This window comes from Petromyzon marinus, chromosome 34 (genome assembly GCF_048934315.1).
Source record: "Petromyzon marinus isolate PM22_M1 ecotype Great Lakes invasive population chromosome 34, UKy_Petmar_22M1.pri1.0, whole genome shotgun sequence".
NCBI lineage: Eukaryota > Metazoa > Chordata > Hyperoartia > Petromyzontiformes > Petromyzontidae > Petromyzon > Petromyzon marinus.
Window position 1 is genome coordinate 4,480,472 of NC_133700.1, and position 26,950 is coordinate 4,507,421.

Consider the following 26,950-nt stretch of genomic DNA (forward strand, 5'->3'; position numbering starts at 1 on the left):
ATCTCACGGTCAATACATATATACTTAGAAAATAAAGTCTCTAACAATGTCAACCCACTGCTGAATAAAGACATCACCACACTGTCAGTCATAGGAGTTGTTTGACCATACTTCAACACGCTGGTCCGTGTGGCGTTGTGAGCGGGGGGGGGGGGGGTGCAGGATCGGTTCACATATCGCTCACCGCCGATGTTAGCTGTGGCTGGGAATCAAACTCATACGGAAAGGGTTCATAATGTAATTTGCTAATCACTGCCAGCGCTCCAACGGCAATAGTAATACGCATGAGGTGTAATGTTTTGGGTAATTATAGGTTAAGACAATTTGGCTTATTTATAAAATAAGTAATTGGTTTTGACAAATAATGATGGAATGCACCGTGAGGTGTTGATGAAATAGAAATTCCGTCTGACTCCGTGGGATTTCACGAGCGGTTCTCCCTCTTCACCAAAGCGGGACAAATTATTTCTCCCCAAATCACCTTCCTAATTGTTCGACACGCTGCACCCCCATGTCGAAAGCCACTCTACAATAACGCCTAATGATTACACACATCTTTTGAAATGTCTGAAATCTACATCCCAAGTTGCGCATGTAATATTGCCTGCAGAGGTGGGTGGGGGTGGGGGGGTAGACTGTTGATCTGGGGAGGAGAGCGACTCAATTCCCTGCCATGCTCACCAGTACCGGGTTAATCTCGTGCGGGCCCTGCAGCATATGTTATAAAGGGGCCATAAATTAACAAAAAAAGAAAGCAAATATTAAAACACAATTTTCAACTTGCATAGTAAAGTAATTGTATATTTTTTTATTTGCCATACAGCCAGATAATACGACAAATCGCTAACGTTAAACACCCAGTCGTCCATAAAAGTTGAAGGCGGTATAGTACTATAGTAATAGAGCAAGTGCAGAATCACTGAATCGGAATTAATAGTCTCTGTGTGTCGATGTTGTGTGTCTCTCTCTCTGTGTCTCGGTGTTGTCTCTCTCTCTGCTTGTGTGTCCGTCTATGTGTCTCCATGTCTGTGTTTTGTCTCTCAAATTCAGTTCTACCTGATGACGACTGCTTGTGTTGCAATCGAAACGTATTCTATTATTGAATTTATTTTCTTTCTAAGTGACTGTACCGAAAGAACCAAAGAGTAATTCCTGCAGTCACGAAAGCTTCAAATCTAGTTCGGAATTGATAGCTTGAAAGCATTTAGGATAATCCGGCACTGATGCTTACCCACACCCAAGACTGCGATCAGCCACCCATCCCCTTGCCCCCCCCACCCCCCACAACAGCAGCACGATTGCTTTTGCCTCACTGGGAACGCATAATTTCTTGTCGAGCATGAAATCGCATCATCTTGCCCCGATAATCGGAGCATGGGTCAAGCAATTAAGACGTAAATAGGCGATGGAAACAAATACTAATTTCTGGTAATTGCCCGTGGGCTTGGTGATTGAGTGACAGTCGCCTCTGCCCCCTCCCCCATCCCTGTTCCTCCACCGTCCTCCCCTTCGCCCCCCCCCCTTCCTCACCGCCACGCTCCGGGGAAATAATCATTATGGCGCTTCAAAGTGGGGCCATGAATTAAAGATGCCAACAGACAGGATGTGACCGCTACTAGCCAAAATCATCTCAATGATTAAAAAAAAACCCTGAAAATTATTCACTTGGGATTTCACGCATAGGAGCAATGTTGCTTCCACTGCTGGGAAAACTTGGCAGGGCCCTACTGAATATAAAATGGCCTTGAGACTCAGCGAGGCTTGTCTGTGTGTACAAGCGCAAAAATATAAAACAATGAATAACAACCCATAGCGCTAGGGTTGCCGTGACATCAATTTCCAGGATACAATACGGAATACAATTTCACGATATGACAGCTGTCACGATATCAGTGTTCACTACCTCTGCTGGTATACAGGAGGTCGTTGGTTCGATTCCTACCACGACGCCTGTATATTTGGAGTTTGCACGTTCTTCCCGTAGTCGCATGGATTTTTCCCCGGGTCCTCCGATTTTCCCCTCCAAATTTAGAAACAACATCGTGCGTTTAGAGTATTTGTCTGCTACACATTTCCACGCGATAAGCCACTTTGTTGAGCTATTATTTGTGGCCAGGCCGCTGCTGAAAAAAATATCTAAATAGCTTAGCGGGCCTTTTCTGGTCAAATAAAAAAAAAGAAGAATCGCTCATAGTTTTAGTCCCATCGCGTGTGACCGGCTGATCAACTCGCTGTGGGTGTTCTGCTTACACTGCTGGGTGGACAGAGGCACGGTGAGAGACATCTCTCCTTCACGGTTTTTCCTTCCACATTTAGAAGCAAGATCGCACCCATAGAGCATTTGGCTGTTATACATTCCCAACGAGATGACGATAACCCACTTTAATGGACCCTCCTGAATGAAAAAGGTGACATGAGACTCGGCGCGGTTATCCCGGGGTAAAGAAACGTAATAATACAAATATTGCTGGATGAAAAGAGGCCGGGGGGAATTTAAGAAACTAATTCCGACATCAATATACTGGAAACTAACTCCATTGATATTAAATTTCGACTTAAAGCTTTCGTGACTGCAGGGATTCATATTCTTGGTTCTTTCGGTAAAGTCACTTAGAAGGGAAACAATAAAATAATAAAAATAAAACATAATAAAATAAAATTCTCACGACGTTTCGGCCACAACACAAGTAGCCTTCCTCAGGTGAAGAAACAGAACTGTCAGGAAGACAGCGCTTCAGTGAACAAGGCCAAGCTTGGCAGCGTCTTTTAAGCTGGGTGGGAGGAGCAGAGCGCCTTGACGAAGGAGTTTACATATCAACAGAATAATTTAGCATTGAAGTAGCTGTGTTAATGGGTTGGATTAGCAGGATGTTAAAGTCAGAAATTAGCATGTAACTGTGAGATTAGCATAATGTTAGTGTGAGGGATTAGCATGTAACTGTCGGAAAAAGTGGCGGTTTCTTTTTACTTTTCAACGTTAGTACCACGGAGAGCGGTGCTAACGTTGAAATGTGACGAAAAATTGCATTCCCATATCACCTCCCCTAAAAAAAAGACATCAAACAATAAAAAATCCCCACCACCAACATTTATGGCCCAAAAACCTACAAGAGCCATTATATATCGGAGCAGCGATGTCGTCGTCGTTGTCATTTATTTTTCACCAAGGACAATATATTCACCGAGTCTAAGGACGGCTTCAAGAGGAGGATCCTGGCTTTGTGTGTTTGGCCGATTTGATAGATTGTTGTTCTTCCTGTTTAGGCGTGCCAGTTGCACGTGGCAATACAACGGGAGAACCCGGAGGCAAGCCACCGTTTCCTGCCACAGAGAGGGTTCACAGAACCCGCCTGCTGTGCCTCATTTTCCTGGCCGCCTCACATGCCCAATGGGTTTGTGAACATCTCAGATACCACCAACTCTTGCCCACGCCGTTCTGGGTCACTGGCCTGCAACCACTACACCCAGCTACCCAGCTACGTTTAAAAGTGCTTGCTCACGCGGCAGTGCTCACGCTTGTCAGCTGGCCAGGATTGGCAATCCAAGATGTTTTTTTACTTTTCCTTCTCTTCATATTTGTATGTTTTGCTCAAACCGAGATGTATGAAGCCCCTCCGGAACACACTGTAAGGCAGGATGGTAGCATCGATTGAATTGAGTTCATTATTTCATAGAGACAATGTTAATCTGGCTACCCGCAGGCTGCAGTGAAAACTTGGGTTGGATAGCTCTTGCTCCGTATTGTTTCACGACGCGTGTTTACCCAGTCTGAAAACCGAGTCTGAAAACTTGAATTCAGGAGGGTCCTGCCAAAGTTTTCGTAGTATTGGGGCGAGGTCGCTGTTGCTGCTGCGTGATCCCAAATGAGTAACTTTCGGTGTCATTTTCCAAATGTGGAAAATTTGGATACTGACGCTGGCATATGATGGGCCCACTCTTGCAAGTAATGTCACGGAATCTTTAGCATCCACTGGCCAATACCCATGCAGAGAAGGGGGAGAACATACAAACTCCAAACGAGGATGCCCCGCATAGCCTTAACAAACTGCCACGAACTCCACACACCCACACACTTACAAACTCGCTATCACTCACACACAGCAGAACAGAGGGACGGCATACAAACTCCAAACACTCACACTTTGCTCAACATGGCTAGAACATTAATTCCAAAGACAAAGATCCCCCGTCTAGCCTAAACAGACGGTTGGGGCAAGTGCTGTTAGCGAGCACCTATGAAGGCCGACAAGGTACACGAGGGGGTGGGTGGACAACACCACCCCGGCAAACTTTGTCTCCCCAGTGGCGATGTTTACACATCTCACCAGGTACTGATTTGAGGCTGAGTCGACCTAGGGGAGGCCCAGGACCGGTTCGGATATTCGTCACTGGTGTTTACCGTGAGCGGGAATCGAACTCGGGAAGCCAGGTTCGTAGAGCAGTGTGCTAACCGGTACACCACCACTCCCCACATATAAATTCCACACACTCACACACACTCACACGCACTCAAATACACTTACACACACTCACACGCACTCACACACACTCACACGCACTCACACGCACTCAAATACACTCACACACACTCACACGCACTCACACACACTCACACACACTCACACACACTCACACACACTCACACACACTCACACTCACCCGCACTCACACACTCACACGCACTCACACGCACACACACTCACACACACTCAAACACTCACACGCACTCACACACTCACACACACTCACACACACTCACCCGCACTCACACACTCACACGCACTCACACGCACTCACACACACTCACACGCACTCACACGCACACACACTCACACACACTCACACACACTCACACACACTCACACACATTCACACACACACACGCACTCACACACACTCACACACACTGACACGCACTCACACACACTCACACAGAAACTCACACACACTCACACACACACTCTCACACACACACACTCACATACACTCACACACTCACACACGCACACATGCACACACACTCACACACACACTCACACGCACTCACAACAACAACCGCCATTCGCCACTAAGTGGCGGTGACATCAACACGACGCTTGTGCCAGGCCATGTGCACCTTGAGGCCACGTGGAGTGTCGAACGCCCACTGGCAGGAGGTCACGGGGCAGACCCAGGTGCCACGGGTCAACTGACTGAGATGACTGGCTGATGCACCACCTGTGCCCCCTACTGTGTCAACCTGCTGTGCTTTAGCCACCCGGCGCTCCGCTCGTTGTTGTGAGCGTCGCTCCTCCGCCCTCCGTTGTTGTTGGAGGGCGACTACCTCCAACTGCCCAGTAGCGTCCTTCACGAGACTCCTGCACAGAGGCCGATCTTGACACCGCTGGTACCAGTCATCGGCAAGTCCACTCAGCTCCACGTCCTCCTGTACCACATCACTCCATCTCTTCTCTAGCCCGTGCCGCGCCCGTTTAGCCTCCTCGATCCGGTCGAACAAAAGCTGTTTCGGCATGCGGTGGCCCAGCCATCGTAGCCTTGCCCGCCGGAGGAGCTCACCGATAGGACCTTGCCCAGATCTTTCAAGGATTTGTGAGCTCCTCACACAATCCAGTCTGGTTAAACCCAGGATGGATCATAGGCAGGCCAGCCTAAATGTTTCTAACCGGCGAAGATGTTCCATTAGGGGGGTCCATGTTTCGCAAGTGTAGAGAAGGGAGGGAATGACCGTGGCCGAGAAGACCTGAAGCTTCGTGCGGAACGACAGACCAGGTAGCTTCCACACAGCGTTACGCAACCGATGAAAATATATTGCCGCTCGACTGATTCGGAGTGAGACCTCTGCTGTTAAACTGGAGCCGGTCATAAGCACACTGCCCAGGTATGGGAAACTCTCCACTCTTTCCACAACTGCCCCATCACCGATTGGGAGTTGTGGGGGTGGAGTGTCCGATGGTACAAAATACCCAGGCAGGTGCTTAGTTTTGGTGGGGCTGATCGTAAGGCCCCATCTCTTAGTGGCACGCTCCAGTCTCAGCAGCAGCGTCTCCAACTCCTACCTCTGAATGAGCAGCTATTACCAAATCATCAGCATACATAACGTGGTTGAGCAAGAGGGAGCCATCCCTTGACCGCACGCGGGCATCGATCAGCCTCCCATTATATCTGTACCATATGGAGATTCCCCCAGTACAGCTATTGAAGGCTTCACGAACTACGTGGTGAAAATAGATGTTAAATAATGTGGGAGCCAGAGGACATCCCTGTCGCACCCCAAGGTGTACAGGGAATGGCTCTGACTCCCGGCCACGTAGTTTTACCCAGGCCCGCTCACCATCATGAAAGTCCTTAATGATCGTGAGCAGAGGGTCAGGGACTCCAAAAGCACGAAGAACAACCCAGAGCCCAGGCCTACTAATGGTAACATAGGCCTTGACCAGGTCAATAAAGCAGAGATGTAGGTCTTGCTGGAATTCCCTACACCTCTGCTGTAGCAGACGGACAGAAAATATGGCATCTGTGCAGGACCGCCCTTTCCTGAAACCGCATTGGGGCTCCGCAAGCCTCTCCTCAGCGTGCCTGGCAAGGCGATGTTGAATAATCCTTGCCAGGACCTTTCCCGGCACACTGAGGAGTGAGATGCCCCTGTAGTTGTTACAGTCTGTGCGGTCCCCCTTCTTAAAGAGGGGGACCACCAGGGCATCCTTCCAATCCTGCGGAACCCGTCCAGTGGTCCAGATTGTTGTTATGATGTCATATAGGGCAGTCTGTGCACAAACGCCACCCTCCCTCAGCATTTCGCTTGGGAGATCGTCTCTACCCGGTGCCTTTCCTGGTATCAGACTCCGGATCGCCTTCAGTACTTCCTCAACAGATGGCACCTCAGCCAGCCACTCACAGTGGGTGACTTCTTCCAATATTTGAGGCACCGCAGCCTCAGCAGCGTCATCCCCACTTTGTGCCACGATGTTTTCCTGGCTGAGGGATTTCCCCTCCCCCAGGACCTCACAGAAATGCTCAGCAAATCTGCAAACCTGTTCCTGGGGGTCAGAGATTGGAGCACCGTTTTTTCCCCTAATGATGGTAATAGGTGTGGTGTTGCAGGTTACTTTTTTGATGGAGTTAAATAGAGATTTGTGATCACGGGCCACTGAGGCAGACTCCATCTCCTCAGCAACCCGCGACCACCACCCATCCTTGCAGCACCTCAAGGCTCTCCGAACCTCCGAGCGAAGGCTGCGGTAAGCCTCCTCATTCTCTGACGTGGGATTCTGTAGCCGATGACAGTGGGCCTGTTGCTTTTTCTCAACCATCCTGAACACCGCCTCTGTCAGCCAGGGTATCTGGGGAGGTCTGGACCGCGTACCCAAAGCAGCCATTGCAGCTGCATGAGTCACAGTCCTAAACCTCGCCCATTTATCCTCGACATCAGGAGGAGTGGGGGATGATGCCAACCCCAGCCGCAAGCGATGATGAAATTCTCGCTTGCAACTTTCATCAGAAAACTGAGAACAGGCCACTTTAGATTTGAATGGAGTCCTGGGTATACACCCACCACCGGAGTGGAAGAATGGCAGGCGCATCTTACAGATGACTAGTCGATGGTCAGAGGGCAGAGCAGCTCCACGGTAGGTCCTGGTGTCAAGGACATGGACTCGCATCTGCTGGTCCGTCACTATGTAGTCCAGCAGATGTTCTTGCTTGGACCCGGCATGCATCCATGATATTGTGTGGATGCGCCGATGCCGGAACAGCGTGTTGGTAATTACAAGCCCATGGGCTGCACAAAAATCTAGCAGCCTCCTACCGTTGTTATTGAGCTGTACTGGCCCATGCCCTCCAATCACTCCAGACCAGGTGCCAGCATCATGACCAACTCGGGCATTGAAGTCACCCAACATGATGACTCTATCCCGAGGGGCCACTTTAGCCAGCACCTGTGACAGGAGGTCATAGACGGCATCTGACTCATCGGCTTTGCCTGCATCCCTCCACGGATGTTCGTCTTCGGTGGGGGCATAAGTAACCACGACCACCACTCCTCGCCTCCGGTTGATGGGAAGGCAAGCCCAAAGTAGCCTGGGGCTTACAGCTTCCCACACCTCACCGCCACGCTCCCACGCCCCCTTCATTCTTTTGTTCAAAAGAAGAGCCACACCCTGTTGTTTGGCAGTCTGCTGCCCCGAGTAGAGGACTGTCCACCCCTCATGGTGGCAGGAGCCAGAACCGGTCCACTGGATCTCCTGAATGCCACAGAGATCCAGGCGGTACCGGTCCAGCTCCCGACGAGGAGTGGCAGCCTCTCCTCCGCAGTGAGCGTTCGAACATTCCACGTGGCCATCCGTAGTGGCTTTTCGTTGTTTCTGGAGGAGCCCCGAGGGTAGAGATTCAATCTCCTGGCTCCGCCAATTGGGGTTTGGCCAGGAGATGTCATAGACGCCTGTCCCCCCTGGGGCCTCCGGCACAAGCTTATTAGTTACATTTTGTATCCGTAGTTTAGTGGTAATTAATTGAAGGTGGAGGGGTTACCAGCCCCTCGCACCCGTCCAGAGCCCCTGTTTTAGCCACTGTGGTGGACACAGACGCCATGAGGGGAGGAGCCAATCGGAATTGGACCTCCCCCCACAGCAGTGTCAACGATAGAGTTGCCCGCCCGGCACCGCGAGGAGGTAGGGGGTTGTTTTGCACACACACACACACTCTCACACACTCACACACTCACACATGCACACACACACACTCTCACACACTCACACACACTCACACATGCACTCACACACACTCACACGCACTCACACACACTCACACATACTCACACACACACGCACTCACACACACACTCACTGTGCATGAACAATGGAGGGAGGCAGCGTGAGAGTGACGCTGGTTAACCACTGGGCTATTGTTCTGTGCGTGAACAATGGAGGGAGGCAGTGTGAGAGTGACACTGTGTTACCACTGGGCTATTGTTCTGTGCATGAACAATGCAGGGAGGCGGCGTGAGAGAGGCGCTGGTTAACCACTGGGCTATTGTTCTGTGCGTGAACTATGGAGGGAGGCGGCGTGAGAGAGGCGCTGGTTAACCACTGGGCTATTGTTCTGTGCGTGAACTATGCAGGGAGGCAGTGTGAGAGTGACACTGTGTTACCACTGGGCTATTGTTCTGTGCGTGAACAATGCAGGGAGGCGGCGTGAGAGAGGCGCTGGTTAACCACTGGGCTATTGTTCTGTGCGTGAACAATGGAGGAAGGCAGTGTGAGAGTGACACTGTGTTACCGCTGGGCTATTGTTCTGTGCGTGAACAATGCAGGGAGGCGGCGTGAGAAAGCGCTAGTTAACCACTGGGCTATTGTTCTGTGCGTGAACAATAGAGAGAGGCAGCGTGAGAGAGGCGCTGGTTTACCACGCGGCTCCAGGAGGCTGTGCACCGTGAAGCGAGGCACCGACGGGCCTGCAACCAGAGCGGAGAGACGCTGGGTGAGACGTTTGTTACGGAAGGCCTCGTGTACGTACGCTGGACTTCTTTTGCGCCGTACCTAGCCAACCGTGCTAATCGGAGGTGCGGGGGAAGGACAACAAACTGAACACAAGAAGCAGTTCATTCTTATGCAAAGCGCCACATGCAAACAAATACACGCGATGAAAATTGTCCGTTGCACCGCCAACAAATAAAATAACATTTCCTTTTCGTCGGCCAGCCAGCTTTCTGGATCATCACCTTCCAGTCGCAGCTGTTTACTAAAACGAATACAACCACAGGATCCGTGTAGATGTTTTCTTTTCGGCTCTTTCTCACTAATTAATTTGCAAATGTGCTCTCGGTGGTATGTCATAATAATAATGAATTACGTTTATATAAAGCACCTTTTATACATGGTACTCAAGGGGCTGTACATCACAAAGAAATATCATAGGCAAAGGGGAGGGAAAACTAAGAAGGCAGAGAGGCGTTCATGAGAGAAGTGAAAGCGAGAGAGCGGCAGTGACCCCGCATCGATCCAGCGGTGTTTCCACCACTATGCCCTTGTCTCCGAATCCCGAGCAACTCTGGGCAGGGTACTCCAGAGGCTGGGAGCAGCAGCAGCAGCACGGCGGAGTGCGCGGTGGGCGCTGGGCCTCACTGTGCCCCACTGGGAGCCGCGCCCGAGGACAGCACGGTGGGCACCGCCAACAAAGGACGAGGCCTTCGTGAAGGCCACACGCACGGGCAGGGCTGTGTTATTCAATAGGCACTGTGTCTAGGGCCTACGAAAACTAAAGGGCCTAGGAAAGACAAATTTTGACCGTGTTTTTATTTTATTTTGATGATACAAAGCATCCGCGGCGCACAGCGCGCTCCCATCCAATTGGAGCACAGGCTAAATGATGAACGTGTCAGTAACGACGTCTGTCGAGCGGCTGGACGAAGTACCGCGTGAAACAAGCGGAGTGACAGCGGCGGTAGTAGTGACATGGGGCAGCAGCAGCACCAGTTGTAGAAAGTTATAATTGAAGGCCTACGAAACAGAAGTGCCTCGGGCCTACAAGAACCTTAATCCGGCCCTGCAAAGGGGGTCAGTAGCTGTATGGGATCATGCGGTCTTCCACTCTGATGGCCTTGTGTGTCAGAAGGACTGTCCAATTATGATCCCTGCAGCAAGCAGTGGACCCCCCAATGTCAGAGAATGGCCCCTGGAAGATGATGTCACGTAACTGCTTCTAAAAACAGCAGTGTACGGCTCAGTTCCGTGACCCGTTGAGCGACACAGCCACCTCTGGTTTCAATTTCATGAGTTTCATCAGCAGGGTGTGGCCTATTAAAATGAATGCTGCTAGGTTTCTTGGCGCTGTAGGCAACAGCCCTCCATGAACAGTCACGCCTATTCAAGGCAGAATATATTTTACCAACATTTATTACGTGTGACCTTATGGGATTGTGGTTAATTCAACACATACATAATTCAGTCGAGGCTTTGTTTAAAACAAATGAGAATCAGAATCCTTATTTAAACTGGAGGAATCTGATGAGCCAAGAAGCTCTTTTTCACATGTCCAGGAGGTCCACCAGTCAACCTCGCAGCATTTCTCTAAAGGCTACGTCATTCGGATGAGACCTGGAAACGGCAAGGCCAGTCTGGGGTTTGTTTGCTTTAAATAACCCTGAAAACTAAACACCACAGACCTATCTTTGGCCGTCCCTTCAATAAGGTCTCACACAATAGCGGACATCATTCCGTCACGCATCTATGGAGTGGTTTGTGACATGTCAACATCTGATACGTTTACACATTTTATCCCTCAAGAGCTGGGGCTAGCTGACAATGTGAGTGGGAGGGGGGGCAGGGGGAGACATTTCTCAATAATAATTTTTGAACGCATTCATTGGTGACCGGGCTGAGCCCATCAACTCACTGCGTACCAGAGCCTTGTGTTAAACACTCGGGGGCTGCCCATTATTAAAAGGCTGCACCTCAGTGGGTTATGGCTCAGTGGTCTGACACGGCCATTATGAGCCTCATGAACCAACCGGGCTGTCTTATTCAGAATTGTATTTGAAGACACGTCTCCATGAATTAATCATGTGTTTGAAAAAAAAAACCAAAGAGAAGCATTGATGTTTTAGAGGTGACTATAATTTTTTTTTTATAATCTGGTTAATAAGTATGAGTCTCCGCATAATTGTATCCACTGTCGAACCCCTGCCACTCTCTCCTGTGAATTTCCCCTTTGTAATCACTGTCAGTGAAAGCGTCTCACATTCGAGCCTTTACTCCTTTGTTATCTCTGAAGTCTGACCTCTCCGTCCCTCCCTCACTGCTCACATTCTGCCCTTATCTCCCCCCCCCCTGCCTCCACCCCTTGCGATGAGTTTCCGTAGAATGTCAACCGGGCATTGACACTGACGACCATTACGGTACGCCACGTCCATCCGCAGTTGTACCTCGAGCACCGATAATCCGGCTATGTGCTGTGGGACCCTTTCTCCCCGACTTATGTCGTTTTTTTTTATAACGATAATGATGATAGCCAAAGTAATTACAGTATCGTTGTCGATGTTGGCCATGGCGGAGATAAGTTTTAACTCTTTCAATCCCGACCCTGATGCCACATTTGGAGTTTGCATGCCTCCCTCTAACGCGCCGCCACACGGTATCCGCTCGCTCTCGTAGAGAGAGAATGACTCAGAGGCGCGAGGAGGAACCACAGACAAAAGGAAGGCAGCCACGTGGTGAGTCGGTGCCAACAATTACCCAAGCTTTGCAGTCCTCTCCATATTGACGTAGGATTGGCCAATTAACGCCTGCCTTCATGTGGGAGTAAACCAGAGCACGCGGAGAGAACCCACGCGTGCGAGGGGGAAACACTCAATCCCATACAGAGGAAACAGGTGGAGCGCACATTTTTCTCGGACCACCTTCTTCCGGCGAGCCAGGGAACGGCTCCCCCTCGCCTCCACAGCGCTAAAGCAGCGCGCCACCACTCCGCATAAACACGAACGCGTGTGCAAACACACACGCGCGCATGTGCAAACACACGCACGCACACACGCGCGCGCGCACGTAACACCAAGTCAAAGAACGCACGAAACAAACGGCAAAAGTGGGCGGCGAACGCTAACGGGGTCCGCGCGCGGTACCAGTGCTCATCATTAAATATGCATCGAGCAATCGGCGCAGCACTCATACGTCGTGAATAAGGAACGCGGTATGACGGCGCGCTGTGCACCGCGGCCCCGAGGGGTTGAGGTGGTGGCCGGGGAGCGGTGCTGTAACGTACCCAGGCAGTGCAGCATCACATGGCCGCAGCCCGGGCTCATGAGGGCCGAGAAGTAGCTGCAGTTGGGCACGAGGTTGCACGACTCGCAGCTGCGGTGGAACGAGCCCTGTAGGTCCACACTGCGGGGAGCGCGGCCGCCACACGACACGCGACACGCAAACAGAAACGGCTCGGGCTGATCGCGTGCAACAATCGCGCGCAACGTTTCGTTGTGCGTACACAGATCGCGTCTCTCGCAAATCGCCGGGGAATCACAGGCGAGCGTGAAGGCAGCGGGCGAGGGGGCGAGGAGCTGGCGTGACCAACAATTGCCCAGGCTCCGCTAACCTCTGACACATTCAGGTGTTTTCAGGCAGCTCATGAGCGCTTACGCAAGTGGGAGGAGGACACCGGTTCACCCGGAGAAAACCCAGGCGTGTCCGAAGGGGTGACGCTTCGTCCCCACACAGAAGGGACAGACGATGAAGCCTGATCCCTAATTCCTAACTTAACCTAGGCAAGGGCTGGCAACGTCCAAATTGTGCAATCCTCTACTCATGTACAGCGTGGCCAGGGATCAACAGCAGGCTGCCAAGGCTGCAGCGCGAAACAAAAGTAAGTTTTGGAAGAGTGGTGGCAAAGTGGTTTCATTTTCTGGATACGGCTAACATCAGTGGCGTATGACCCTTTGTCAGTCCGCACTGAACCAGCACGGTGAAGTATGGTCAAACGATGACACTGGGGATGGCTCCAGACAAGCTTCCTAAGAGTTCCCTCCAATGGTGGCCTGCCCGCCAGCAGTGGCGTGAGCAAGCAATTGCAGGGCCGCGCCTTTACCTTATACAAACAAAGACGAAGAGAATCAGAATCGTTATTTACACTGGAGGAGATGTCCAGTAGGGGCACGGGGTCAGAACGTTACAACAACAAACAATTCAAAAACGCGATAGGAGTGCAAAGTATAGGGAAGGTAAACAAATCATTTAAAATATACAAACATCCTCTGATATTATTAAACGTGCTCTTATATCATCAGAGGATGTTTGTTTCCATGCTCACCACAAGTACGTGCGGTTAATGCAGCGCTTGATTCCTTGCAAAAGGTTCCCCTTTGCCGTTTGAACATCTTAACACCTTTGCCAGAAAGGGTAAAACCTATTCTTATTTTTCAAAACTAAAATATATATTTTTCAATCCGACCGGGCAAAGCCCACCGAGGAATTTACTTGTTTTTGTTTCAGAAGCAACCTGGCCACAAACGATAGCTCAACAAAGTGGCTTTATCGCCTAGTGGAAATCTTTCGACAGAGACGGGGGGGGGGGGGGGGGGGGGCGGTCCCAACGACGTGGCTGGGTTGTGATGCGCACGAGTGCCGGACGGGTCACAGAGATATGCAGGCGCACGGCACTGCGTCGCGCTGTTACCCTTTGCGAACCGTTTGTCGGATGTAAACCAGGAACGCTTTAACGGGGGGGCGGGGGGGTGGGAGGGGGAGGAGTGGGGGGCTACATCCCCCCACAACCGCCCACGCCCATCGCTTGTCGCGTTCAATTCCGTAATGAGCCGCTCATGCAATTCTGCCGGTGACTCATTACACAATAAAGTAGTGGAATTTAATAAACTCACTCGGAGAAATAATGGAAAATTAAGCTCATAGCTATTATGGGTAATTACCTGCCATGTCACCGCCGTTGGATGGGTCGCGCAAACGCCGGGGCGGAGGGTCTCCAATATCCCGGCGTAAAACGAGCGCGCGCACGAACGTACGCGCTCCCATGAACGAACGCACGCGCATGAACGGACGCGCTCCCATGAACGAACGCACGCGCATGAACGCACGCACGCGCGCGCCGCGAACGCCGCGAACGCCGCGCACACCGTGCACTGCACGCTCCCGTCTTCAGCACGCGAAGCTTCCATCGGCGTGGAGAGGATGGCCTTTTGGCAGTTTGGTCCAGAGCCGCTCAAAGATTGTGAAATGTAGGGAAGGCACGGGGCCAGTGTTACTTCTAGTCAGCATTTTTCCTATAAGTCTGGGGCTGCTGACAGCCTGTGGAATATTAATCAAAAGTCCTAAGTCTGTGGATTTCATTTAGTCATTCAGAATTTTTTTTTTAAAAATCTGACAAACTTAACAATCCCATACCTATGACTCTTCCGAGGCTGCCCTCCTCCCTCCTCCCACCCCAACCGCTGCCAGAGTAAGACTGTGCTCTGCCTGGGGGAGTGATCTATGGCGTGTGAGTACTGTGCAACACTTGTGTAGTGTCTTGTTAAATTACTCACACCGACACGTTGTAACAAGTCACCTGCTTACACTTTATTTCACCTGTTCTCGCGCCAGGTGTAGGCACTCCTATAACTATCTGTAAGGTCACAAACACTTGACTTCTCCCCGCACTTATTCTGCACTCAGCGACTCTGCACACAGCAGCTCCACACTCAGCGACTCTGCACACAGCAGCTCCACACTCAGCGACTCTGCACTCAGCAGCTCCACACTCAGTGACTCTGCACACAGCAGCTCCACACTCAGCGACTCTGCACTCAGCAGCTCCGCACTCAGCGACTCCGCGCACAGCAGCTCCACACTCAGCGACTCTGCACACAGCAGCTCCACACTCAGCGACTCCACACACAGCAGCTCCACACTCAGCGACTCTGCACACAGCAGCTCCACACTCAGCGACTCCACACACAGCAGCTCCACACTCAGCGACTCTGCATTCAGCATCTCCGCACTCAGCGACTCCGCGCACAGCAGCTCCACACTCAGCGACTCTGCATTCAGCAGCTCCGCACTCAGCGACTTCGCACACAGCAGCTCCACACTCAGCGACTCTGCACACAGCATCTCCGCACTCAGCGACTCTGCACACAGCAGCTCCACACTCAGCGACTCTGCACTCAGCAGCTCCGCACTCAGCGACTCTGCACACAGCAGCTCCATACTCAGCAACTCTGCACACAGCAGCTCTGCACTCAGCAACTCTGCACACAGCAGCGCCGCACTCAGCGACTCCGCACACAGCAGCTCCGCACTCAGCGACTCCGCACACAGCAGCTCCGCACTCTGCGACTCTGCACACGGCAGCTCCGCACTCAGCGACTCTGCATCTCCACCGCTGCCCTCACCTACGCTCCCTTAGAACCGCTCACCCGTCTGTCCAGGGCAGCGGGTTCAGCCAACACCCGTCCGGCAACGGCGTGAGGGTTGAGGTCCCGTTGATGGCTTGACCGGCAGCGGCGAGATGTCTTCACACTTCGTTCCCGGGAAACTCAACCCTCCGCTTACGCACACTCCCCTTACAGTATATATCCCTACTAATTCTGAGTCCCCACGTGCTCCCACTTAAGCTGCCATCTGCCCGGCGCCCCTTGCCCTCGATAATCCTGATCATCACCCTCATCTCCCGTCTCCACAGCGCCAACCCCATGTTCCCACGCGCACACCTGTTCGACCTCAGTTTTACCCGCTTCTCCCCTTAGTTACTGGTGGTTTGTTGGTGCAAACATCATGTTGCAATGCACACATCCATTCGACCTCAGTTGCACCCACTTAACAGCGCGCACCATGTATATTTCTCCTCTACATAATCCCCCCCCCCCCGTGAATAAAGACGCAGCCGTCCCGGCTGTCAAATCTATGCGAGCGTGCGCACATGTGCTGTGACCGACCCATTAAAACTAACATAATCGTAAGCAGTGACCGCGGAAGGGGCAACGAAATAACAACAATAAACAGTATCTAGCGTAATGTGATGGCGTGAACAATCCGTCCTATTAACGAAAAGTAACGCGTTGTGAGCGAGTGCGTGTGGCAGGACCGTCCCCACGGGTAGAGTTGGTTTCGCTCCGGTGTGAAGAATGGTCCGCTGCAGGAGTCCTCATCGCTCCATCCATGGACGTTAGGTGCTCCGGTCCTGTAGGCATTACAGAACAATTCCCCTCACGTCCCGTTTCCTCAGCCATGGCGGTCAGCGCGCCGGACACATCAGACATTGGCCGCAAGAGATGTGGGGATGAATCGACAGGACCGGGCGAGACATATCTTTTTAACCACGACGGATGCACGAACCAGCACCGCTGGCCCAACCTCGACCGGTCCTTGCCAAGGACGGTACAGTTTTGGGGATGTGCCTACGAGCTCTTGAGGGCAGTGCAACAACGCCATGTCACCGTTTTGCCAAGGCACCCCTGGACCTGCTTGTACCCACAGCCACTCGTTTCCTGCCTGCGTGCGGGCCGAGTTGCTCCTAGCAGCCTCGCGGGCCAACCGCAGCTGCTCAAGTGTTAGTGACATTGGGTCTGGCACCACCGACCCCTTCCAACAAGGGCACAAGCCCATCTGAACCTGCACCGGGGGTTTGGGCTCTCTCCGATACATCAAATAGAACGGTGAGAATCCCGTTGAGACATGAGGAGCTAGCCTGTAAGCAGCGAGGACCCTTGGAATGTGAAGATCCCAGTCCGACTGGCCCATGGTCACTTTCTGTCATAGCATGGAATTAAGTTTCCTGTGCATCTGCTCGACCATCCCATCCGTTTGTGGATGATACGGTGAGGCACATGATTTCCACGTACCCAGAGAATCGCACACCTCCTGGAGCAACTTAGAGGATAAATTCCTGCCCTGATCCATGAAGAGTTGCTCAGGGGCCCCCTTATCAAGAACATAACCATAAAAAGGCGTCGGCTTTGGATGCGGCTGATTGGTCAGCCGGAAGCCAGGCCATAGGCCAATGGGTCAGATATTCAACCCCAACAAGTAGGTACTTGTGTCCTCTCTGGGAGACCGGAAAAGGGCCCCAAAATGTCAAGGGCCAACAATTCATTCACCAGTGACACAACAATAGACTGTGCGGTCGCAGGGCAGGAGATTTCTGACGTGCACAAGCAGCACAAACTTTTATCAGGAGGAGTACATCGGTTTCCATGCTAGGTCAGTAAAAGTCCTTTTTTAGTGGCGCTAACCTTTTATGAACGCTCAGGTGCATCAATTGTTCGTGTATATCTTTAGCTAGTTTTCCCCTAAGGACCATGGTTACGACCAAAGAATAACGCTAGGACTCCCCTTCCTACCACATGAGGAGTCCCTCGTCTCGTGTAGTACATTGGATGGGTGACCCCCGGGGCCTGGACCACGAGAAGCACGATGACGCAATCTCAAGAGTGAGGCGTCATCAACCTGTAGGGTAGCCCACGCATCGTGGTCAAGATTCAAGACAGAATCACGTGGTGACTGAGCACCTTCAACCCGCGTTGTCCCGGCCGCCGCAAGCACCACGGGCGTACCCTCTTCCGAGGGCTTACATCTCGACGTCCCCGAAGCAAACGTGCACGCTACATGGGGCGGCAAGCGGGACAATGCGTTAGCGTTGACGTGCCGAGTGCCTTTCCTGTACACCACCGTAAATGAAAATCCCTGGAGGATTTCAAGCCATCGGAACAACTGCCCGGACGGCTGGTCGATGCGCACAGAGTACTGGAGGGCCGCATGGTCCGTGCGGACGACATAGTACAAATACGGACGATAAAGTTGGATGAAATGGACCATGGCCAGTAACTCCCTGCACGTGACGCAATAGCGCTGTTCAGCAGGAGACAAGACTCGACTGCCGTAAACCACTACCCTCTCTGTGCCCTCGACAAGCTGGGAAAGGACTGCCCCAATGCCCGTATTGCTCGCGTCCGTATCCAATATGAAAGGCCTGGTAAAATCAGGCTATACGAGCAGAGGGGCATTGGCAAAGAGCGAGGAAGGAATCCTCCTCAGCCTTTTCCCACCGAAATTTCTGGCCCTTGGCCGTGAGGGCGTGCAGTAGTTTAGCAATAGTGGCAAAATCCCTGACAAAATGCCGAGAGTATGAAGTGAATCTGACGAAACTGTGTACTTCTGCCACCAACTTGGGCACCTGCCATGTGTGCACTAACACGGTTTTCTCCGGATCCGTGGCAACACTGGCTGCACTGACTCTATGGCCCAAGTATTTAACCGATGTCTGAAGCAAATGACATTTCGGAGGTTGAAATTTCAACTTAGCTGCACGTACTCTTTCAAAGATCGAACGCAAGTGCTGTTAATGTTCGTCAAAGGTACTGTCAAAAACGATGACGTCGTGCAAATAAATGAGGCAAGAATCCCATTGCAATCCTGCTAGGACCAATTCCATTAATTGCTGAAAGGTGGCTGGCGCCGAATTCAATCCCATCGGAAGGCAATTGTGGTAGAGGCCCTGCGGCATGCAAATAGCGGTTTTTGGTTTGGATTCGACATCGAGGGGCAATTGCCAAAACCCAAACAGTAAATTAAATAAAGTGTCGAAAAAACTGAACAGCCGATAATGCATCTAGCAAGTCATCCATACGAGGGAGGGGATATGCATCCGCCACCGATATCTTATTCAATTTGCGGAAATCAACGCAAAATCGTAAGTTACCATCACGTTATGTCACTAGGACTATGGGCGCCCCCCAAGGGCTATTTGACGGGGAAATAATATCTGCTGCTAGCATCTCATCCACAGCCTGGCATACTTTTTCCTTCTCCGCGGGGCTAAGTCTGTGGGAATTAATCCGAATTGGGGGCGAGTCGCCCGTATTGATATGATGTTGGAGGAGAGGAGTGCGCCCAATATCAAATTTGCTGGTGCTAAAGACATCGGCAAAATCGCATAAGAGCCAGCGCAGCTGAGCTCGCTGAACCTCCGTCAGTGCAGGGTTCTCGGAGCATAGAGATTCCAACCATGCGGAATCCGGCTCATCAGGTTTACCAACGCTTCCCGCGAAACTAGGGGCTGGCTCTGTATTATCAAAACACCGGGCCGCCAAGGCGTGCGCCAGGACAGTGCCCACCTGAATCACAACCGGTGTATGTCCCCGCATTAAGTACTTGTAGGAATGGTATCCGCTCGGTGGATACAATAGTCATAGCCCCCGCCAGGGAAGGAGATTGCGACATGGCGTTTGAAGGGGTTAGAAGGATACCCTCCTCTGGGCCTGTTGAAGGCAACTCTTTGCGCAATCACAGCGGTACGAGCATTTGGAAACTCGGAGGCACTTTAACGGTTTGGTTCGCTATCGCTTGAATGACAGCGTTCTGTGATGGTTGTCGACCGGGGGAGTTCAGAAACAGCAATCGCTTACTCGATGGCATTTCAATACACCCCTGGTCGTTGAGAATTTTCAAGGGCATCCTGCCTAGAAAATCGGTGCCCAGCAAACAGGGCACGGCCAACATCCATGAAACCAACAAATGTCCTTCCAAAGAGATTTCTACAATTTGCACAGAGGCCACCATCTGACCCATAATGCCCAGACTCCCCCCATTAGCCCCCACGTAAGCGCTCTCCATGGGGGCAAGACGATCGGACGACGAAGGCAACGTATGAAACACAGCCTCGGAGACCATAGTCGCAATGGCCTCTGTGTCTATCAACAGATGAACCTGGATCCCCTGGATTAATCCCATAATTGTTGAAGAACCCGCCGCGGCGCCCACTACGCGATGAGCCAGTGCGTTCCACTGTTCGATGCCGCACGGCCAACACGATAATGACCCCGCACCCTGTGTATGAGTCGCGACGGGATGAGACTTCACAGGATGAGTCCGCACGCGACCTATGCTAGATGGATGATGGGACAAAAACGGCCATGTGTCTGATGCGTCCGGACTCGCCTGTCTAGTCCGGGAGGAGGAGGCATTGAAGCTGGATGATGGAGGCGACGAGAACCCACCGGTCCCCTGGCGGCAGTCGACGGCGATGTGGCCCGGGCAGTCGCACCTATAGCAGGTACGGTAAGAATGCTCCAGGCGGCTCCTGGCTCAGCTTGGGGTGCCATTCCCGTGCCGATGGCCGCAGGCTAGCGCTCCTTCCCCCCGATCCCCGGGCAAAAAAGGCACACGCCCGCTCATCCCTGGCTGGCTCCATTGAGCTGGCCGCCACCGCCGGCTAGTCCTTAAGGTTGAGGTGTGCTTCAATGCCGCGGGCCACCTGCAGAGAAGTCAGGTTGTCTTCCTCTGCCACCGCGAGGGTGACCCTCAACTCCCGAGCCAAGGAGAGAAGCCGTTCCAAGGCGAGGGAATCCAAGGCGACTCTGTCCATGCGAGGGAAGGCAGCGAGCCCCAAGGCGAGGAAGGCACTGCGATAAGCCAGCGGCGTCTCGTTCTCTCCTCGTCGGTGCAGCCTGAATCTTCTCCGAGCATGAGATGGGGGATCAAAAAGGTCGCTCTATCTGACTCGGTGATAGCGAAAAAAGCAGCTAACGAGACGTCATTGAGGTCTGTGTGGAGAGCTTGAAACGCCTCCCGGGATGTCCATCCCACCGAGATGTAGGCGGCCTCGAATCGACGACAAAAAGCCATCCAATCTCCTCCTGCAGCAGTGAACTGACGCACCGGTGGCAGCCGTCGGAACTTGGAAGCGTCTTCAACCTTGGCTGCTGCTGCGGCGCGGGCCGATCGCCCGAAATGGAGAACGGGTGGAGCGCGGCTGCAGCCACCGAAATGGCGGGAAGGTCCAGCGCACCAGTCACCTCGGTCATGACAGCGGCGGGAAGCGTGTCGTGGCGTCCAGTGGAAGTCGCAGCCGTTATTCGCTCGAAGAGATGAGCGGCGGCTGACAGCAATCTTCCCAGCCAGCTCTGCGGGGGAGGTGGCTGGGCTGGACTCGCCACGCATTGCTGAGCCGACTGAAGCACGTCGTCGGAGCGGGTGCTCCCAATACTCTCTCATTTCCACGGACCGATCCTTCAAAAAACTCCAAAACACTTTCATATGCCTGACGCTTCTCGTATTATAGATCATTCTTCAAACTGCTGGTCCGTCTATGAATCCCGATCCTTCTCAAACGACAGGCACAATGGATGCAAGTTTCTTAAATCCTCCCAGCCCTGCCCACCCAGCAGCATGAATGGGCAGAACCGCAGTCAAGTCGATCGGCTGGTCGCGTACGGTGGGATCGAGTGTGGGTACTCCCACCCCTTCAAACATAATCTACCCGCCTTGAAAAAGTAGGCCAAAACAACCCTCCCTAGAGGGTCTCTCCCAGAGCTCTCTCTTAGTGGAGGAGGAGACCCCCACCCCCATCCGCCAGCAGCTACACTAGCAAAGCAATTGCAGGGCTGCACCCATAGGCGACGTTTTACTTTCATATTTTGGGAGGGGGGAGGAGGGGGAGTTCGCTTTGCCCCTCACGTTAGGAATCGCGGGTGCATACAATTGCTAAATATTTTTTTTTTATCTTAATTGTAAACTACTGAAGATGAATTAATAAAAGGTGTCCAAATTCAGCCCATGGCTGCCCCTTCACAGTTGCCTCTTTGCCTTTTGTTTTGCGCCGTGTTGCTTCGCCGTAACGCGCGTTATCGTATAATTCTTGTGACGTGTCGAAGGAAACGCGAGGCGAGCTCAGACTCGTTCTCGTCGTCTCATGGCCAGGCTAAACGAAACAAACAAGCAACAAAAGACTCTCGCAAGGAAATGGAGAGGAGGAACTTAATTTTTTTTTAATAGGTGCGAAAGCTTAAACATTTTCTAATGTGGCGATTCTTATCGCAGTAAATTGCGGCAACGCGTGTCGCGCGCGGACGCATTATAAAAAGGCTGATTACCTAAAGCCAGCCTCGTTCCAGCCCAATACACAGCAGAGCCGGGCTCGGATAAAAATTTTTTATATAAAAAAAAAAACCTTTCACGATTTCACTGCACAGAAACGCACGGCAGATATGTATAAGCCCAATATTATTACAGCGCTTTATTAGTTATATTCTCTTTCACACCCTCCAGACAATGGAGCACGCGCGGCAAGCACAGGAGGCTCAGGGCGTAATTAGATTTTTCATACGAAATCTCATAACCATAATGCAAACGCTGTAAGCCAGAAATATAAAGGCGAGTTTTATTACTTTTTATATATATACTTTAAATAAAATGATACAAAAAAAAATCTCACTTTTAATGAATATGGCCAAAAATGTGAACACCATGCTTCTTGCTGGAACGTTTTTACGTGAACATGTGGGGTGGGGGGGGGGGGAAGAGGGGGGAAGTGGGGGAGAGGGGGAGGGCGTGCTATGCCAGTGGTGGGAAGCGCGGAAAAAAAAACAACGCTGGACAAACTGCTCAGAAAGATCTCGGAGGCGTCAAGCATCTAAACGCTCCCTTCATGCCCTTTTAAAGCACTTACGTCGAAAATTAATTTCTTTAGAACCGCTCCTCGTGTTTAGTTTGCCGTCCTCCCCCCCGCGCCTCCGATTAGCACGATTGGCTACGTGCGGCGCGAAAGAGCTTCAAAAATGCACGCGTACACAGGTGCGTTCCTTCCCACATAGTTTTGCCAGTCACCTTTCCCCACTTTCGTAGTCGACGCGATGATTGCAATGGCGTGGGCGATCATCGGTTGCCGCTGGTAAATTCCCGGATGCGAATAGGGTGAGCATGTTTGTACAGTGACCAAAAGGTACCGCGTAGTCTCATTCCGCCGTCGTGGTGCACATCTCTCCGACGCTGCGTGTCGTTCGGCACGATGTCCGACGTTTCGCTCCCGAAAAAATTACAGGAATCCCGACACCCAATTTGGTTCCTCCAGACCAGCAGCGGGGAGCGAACCGTCGGACAAAAATCACGCTGAACAAAGACGTGGACACCAACCCAAAAAGACCCGAGTCCAAAAGTAAAAGGCACGTGGTCTTACGAAGCTCTGAATGAGCCTTCCAAGTCAACATGGAGCCCGATAATTTGACGTAATTTTTATTTCAGAGTTGTCCTGTGTTCCAAAATTCCTGACCACTTTTTTTTCTTTGTACAATTCCCCTGGAACGTGACGCTGGGGGGGAGCGGGTGGCTTGGAGGGAAATTGAAGCCTCGTCTCAGCGCGAACCTCACTCCACAGTACACCCTTTATGCGCGCGACGCGATTTAATGTTTGTCTCCAAACGAGAAGCTCGAGCGGAATTTCAATTTGATGCCGGCAAAATCCAGCGTGAACTCACGCCACTGAAAGGTCGTTGCAAATATTGCAAATAAACACCCAAAGTTACACTTACACTGAGCCATCAATTTCACCCGTAAACTTGTGACTCAACGAGACAGATTACATGGCATTTAAAAACGTAATAAATGTCTGGAAATTTTGATTCAGTCCGACACTTTTCTGGACTGTTATATTCAGAAAAAACTCAGAAATGAATTGGCTTTTCTGTACAACTAAAATTCATGGGCATATATATTTTAATTAATGAATCATAAATGGCTCATCTCCCCTACTTTCGCGGCAATTATGATCACCAAATGTACAAATCAATTGGCAATTGTGTGAGCAAGTCTGTACAAATGAGATACAATTTTTCATGATGAGTAATATTCAATTCTTGATACAAGCTGCTATATTTTACTCCATCACCGTGCTCTTTACAATCACTCTGGTTTATGTCCTCTGTCGTTGTGAATAAAATTACAGAGACCACATTTTTTGAGACGAACAATAACACATTTGTTTTTGATAGAGCGCCCTTCGTGCGTCTCACACGTGATGAGCGACTTCCATTGCGCGAGTCACCTCAACGCATTTTCAACGGTGACCCCCATTGGCAGCTGTCATGCAGGGCACACGGCGACCCGGCACATGGCCTGCAATCGGGTGTTAGTCTGCCAGTAAGGGGCGATGATTGTTGTATGATAGCGGGCTGTAATGTTTCGAATTCGGCAAAAATTGGGCCATGATGCCAGGACACAATAGCCTGCTCGTTTCCTACGACCTCACGACATCTCTAACGCCCACCAAGCAGATGGAGCGTATCTTATGATTGACACACCACACACGTTAATAACCAGGGCGGCCCATCGGTTTTGAACCTCTGCAACAAGCGGTGAACGCACTCCTCCCGGGCCAGGTCATGGTCCCGTGGGTGTGCGCCACAACAATATGATTCGGAGGTGGCCGGATAGTTGAAAGGCCAGATGTATGTATGTATGTTGAACTTCTTTCGCACCATACGTAACCAACCGTGCTAATTGGAGGTGCGATTAGCACACACTGAGCCAGCACTGGTACCATCCCTGGGTTTTGAATCCAGGATTCACCCAGCCATGATTTAAACCGTGTTCCTAAGAGTAGTCAGTTTACGGTCTCAGCTCAGTCATTAATGACTTAATAAAATCGCCATTGTGTTGGAACTATTTATTTATTAATTTGGCCAAAAAAAAAGTTGGGTTCAATGCCCTGTTATGATAGTCTCTATAGCGAGGTGCGTGAGAAAATTCAGCGCCCGTCGTATGGATAAGATGTTACTTGTAGGGATCTCAGAAGTAGTTCTTTGATGCCACCTTCGATGGGTCATTCTCAAACACTTGGTGATTCACTGCATGATGCCGGTATCACCGTTGGAATAAAATGGAGGGTGGGGGGGGCGGAGGGAAATGACGAAGAAAAAATATCTCATAACTCCAATTACCAGCTGCATATAAAATTCTGAGCCACGCTTAGAAAACTATATGTCACAATCCTCAAGTAAATATAGAATTGGTTCTGATATGCGTTAAATAGGATGACTCACACACATGGAACGCAATGATGTCACATCAGCATTACATTGATCATTCCTCCCATTTCAATCCATTTGCTTCACGGATTTAAATATTAATTGGCATGGCAATGATGAATAAATTATTTTTTACTAAATATAATAAGCGACTGTATTATAAAATTATAATTAAAATAATAAATGTACAGCCCTTTGTTAATCCAAGGCAGGATAAAGGCCTTCCCTACGTCATTGGGGTTGTTTGACCATACTTCACCCTGCTGGTCACTGGGGACTGCTCCGGATCTCGCCACGAGGGTTGCTACATATTTAAAAACCCTGGATATATAATGGGAATTATAATAATAAGAATCATAATGATGCTGTTATTAGCTCACAATACCGGGAGAGCGGAGATGCAAATGAGTTGCCTTGAGCCGTGTAAATTTTTTATTGGTATATCTCTTTAGTGATTTGTTTGCCTTTCCTGTACTTCGCCCTGTTGTCGTGTTTTGTATTGTTTTTTTTTTGTAACGTTATTACCCGCCCCTTACTGGACACTTGTAAAATAAAAAGCTCCGTAGCTCATCGGATTCCTCCAGGAAAAAGAAGGATATCGATTCTGATTATTACGCAACTTGTGCAAATCAGGCACGATGTCCTCGTAGGAGGCCTGGCAAATGCCCCACGCCAGCAGCGACCTCAACAAGATCCCCGGGGAAACCAGGACAGCTGACACCCCGAGTGGGAATCTGGTCTGAGTCCAGGTTGCGACCCGGTTCACTTCGCGGTTGTCATGGAGACGTGGGTTCTGTCTCGCGATTCCCCACCCTTCCCGCTGGCCGATCCCACATCGAACCCTGGCCACATTCCTGAAACCAGGAGGAGGCGTGGGGGGGGGGGGTCAAAGCTGGGGGTGCCCATTGCCAAGCTGTCCACCATAGCTCTCGATTAAAAACATAAATCTCTTCTTGACAAAAGCAAGGATGAGAAAAAGGAGACAAGGATGCAGAATCTGCACCCGCGCACGCAAAGCAGAAGGTGCCTCCTGGAATGCCAAGTGAGCAATTTTGTAATTTATTCCACCAAAAATAAATAACTAAAAATGGCAAAAAAAATGTGCGCGCCCTATTAATAATAATTTGTTTTGGCAATTGTTGTAGCAACACAGTGAAAAAGGTGAAAATCTACCGAGTAAAATTTAAATAAAAACTAAAAACAAGGGATTAGGTTGGCAGCGTTGAACAAGCGGACATATACAAAAATATAAACTCAACGTAACACCTTCGCTGCTCGTAATTAACGCTGCCCCAGAACAAAGGGATACGCGGCACACACTGCAGAATTCTCAGAGCAATAGCCGCTCTGCAGAGCGAAAAGAAGGCCCGGGGAGATTGACCGACGGGATTCCGTTTTTTTTTCTTCCAGAAGGTACCGGCACATTGTTAAGTGCAGTCTACCAGCATTCGCCAATCTCACCGCACCAAGGAAGAGCTATTGCCTGCAGTATTATCCTGCATGGATTAATCCCTCCGCTTGGCTTTACAGACTGCGGACGGGCCAGTTTGGTTTAGCGATTTCCTATTATGGCGGGCACATCAAGCGTGATAGAACGGTCCGGGAAAGATGAACAATTATTGTCACGTTTATTCTTCGAGGTATCAAAGACAAAGATCCCCCAAATATCCTCAACGG

The 26,950-nt window shown here is 50.9% G+C and overlaps 1 protein-coding gene across 1 annotated transcript in view; it reads right to left on the minus strand.

Annotated features, from left to right (window-relative positions):
* LOC116948618 (inactive dipeptidyl peptidase 10-like) overlaps window positions 1-26,950 on the minus strand; it is a 681,203-nt gene that overhangs the window by 24,600 nt on the left and 629,653 nt on the right. The window contains exons 16-17 of the mRNA XM_032965456.2: window positions 12,754-12,872; window positions 9,401-9,448 (exon numbers count right to left, since the gene is read on the minus strand). Of these exons, the coding sequence (XP_032821347.1) occupies window positions 9,401-9,448; window positions 12,754-12,872 (167 nt within the window). The remainder of the gene's footprint in view (window positions 1-9,400; window positions 9,449-12,753; window positions 12,873-26,950) is intronic.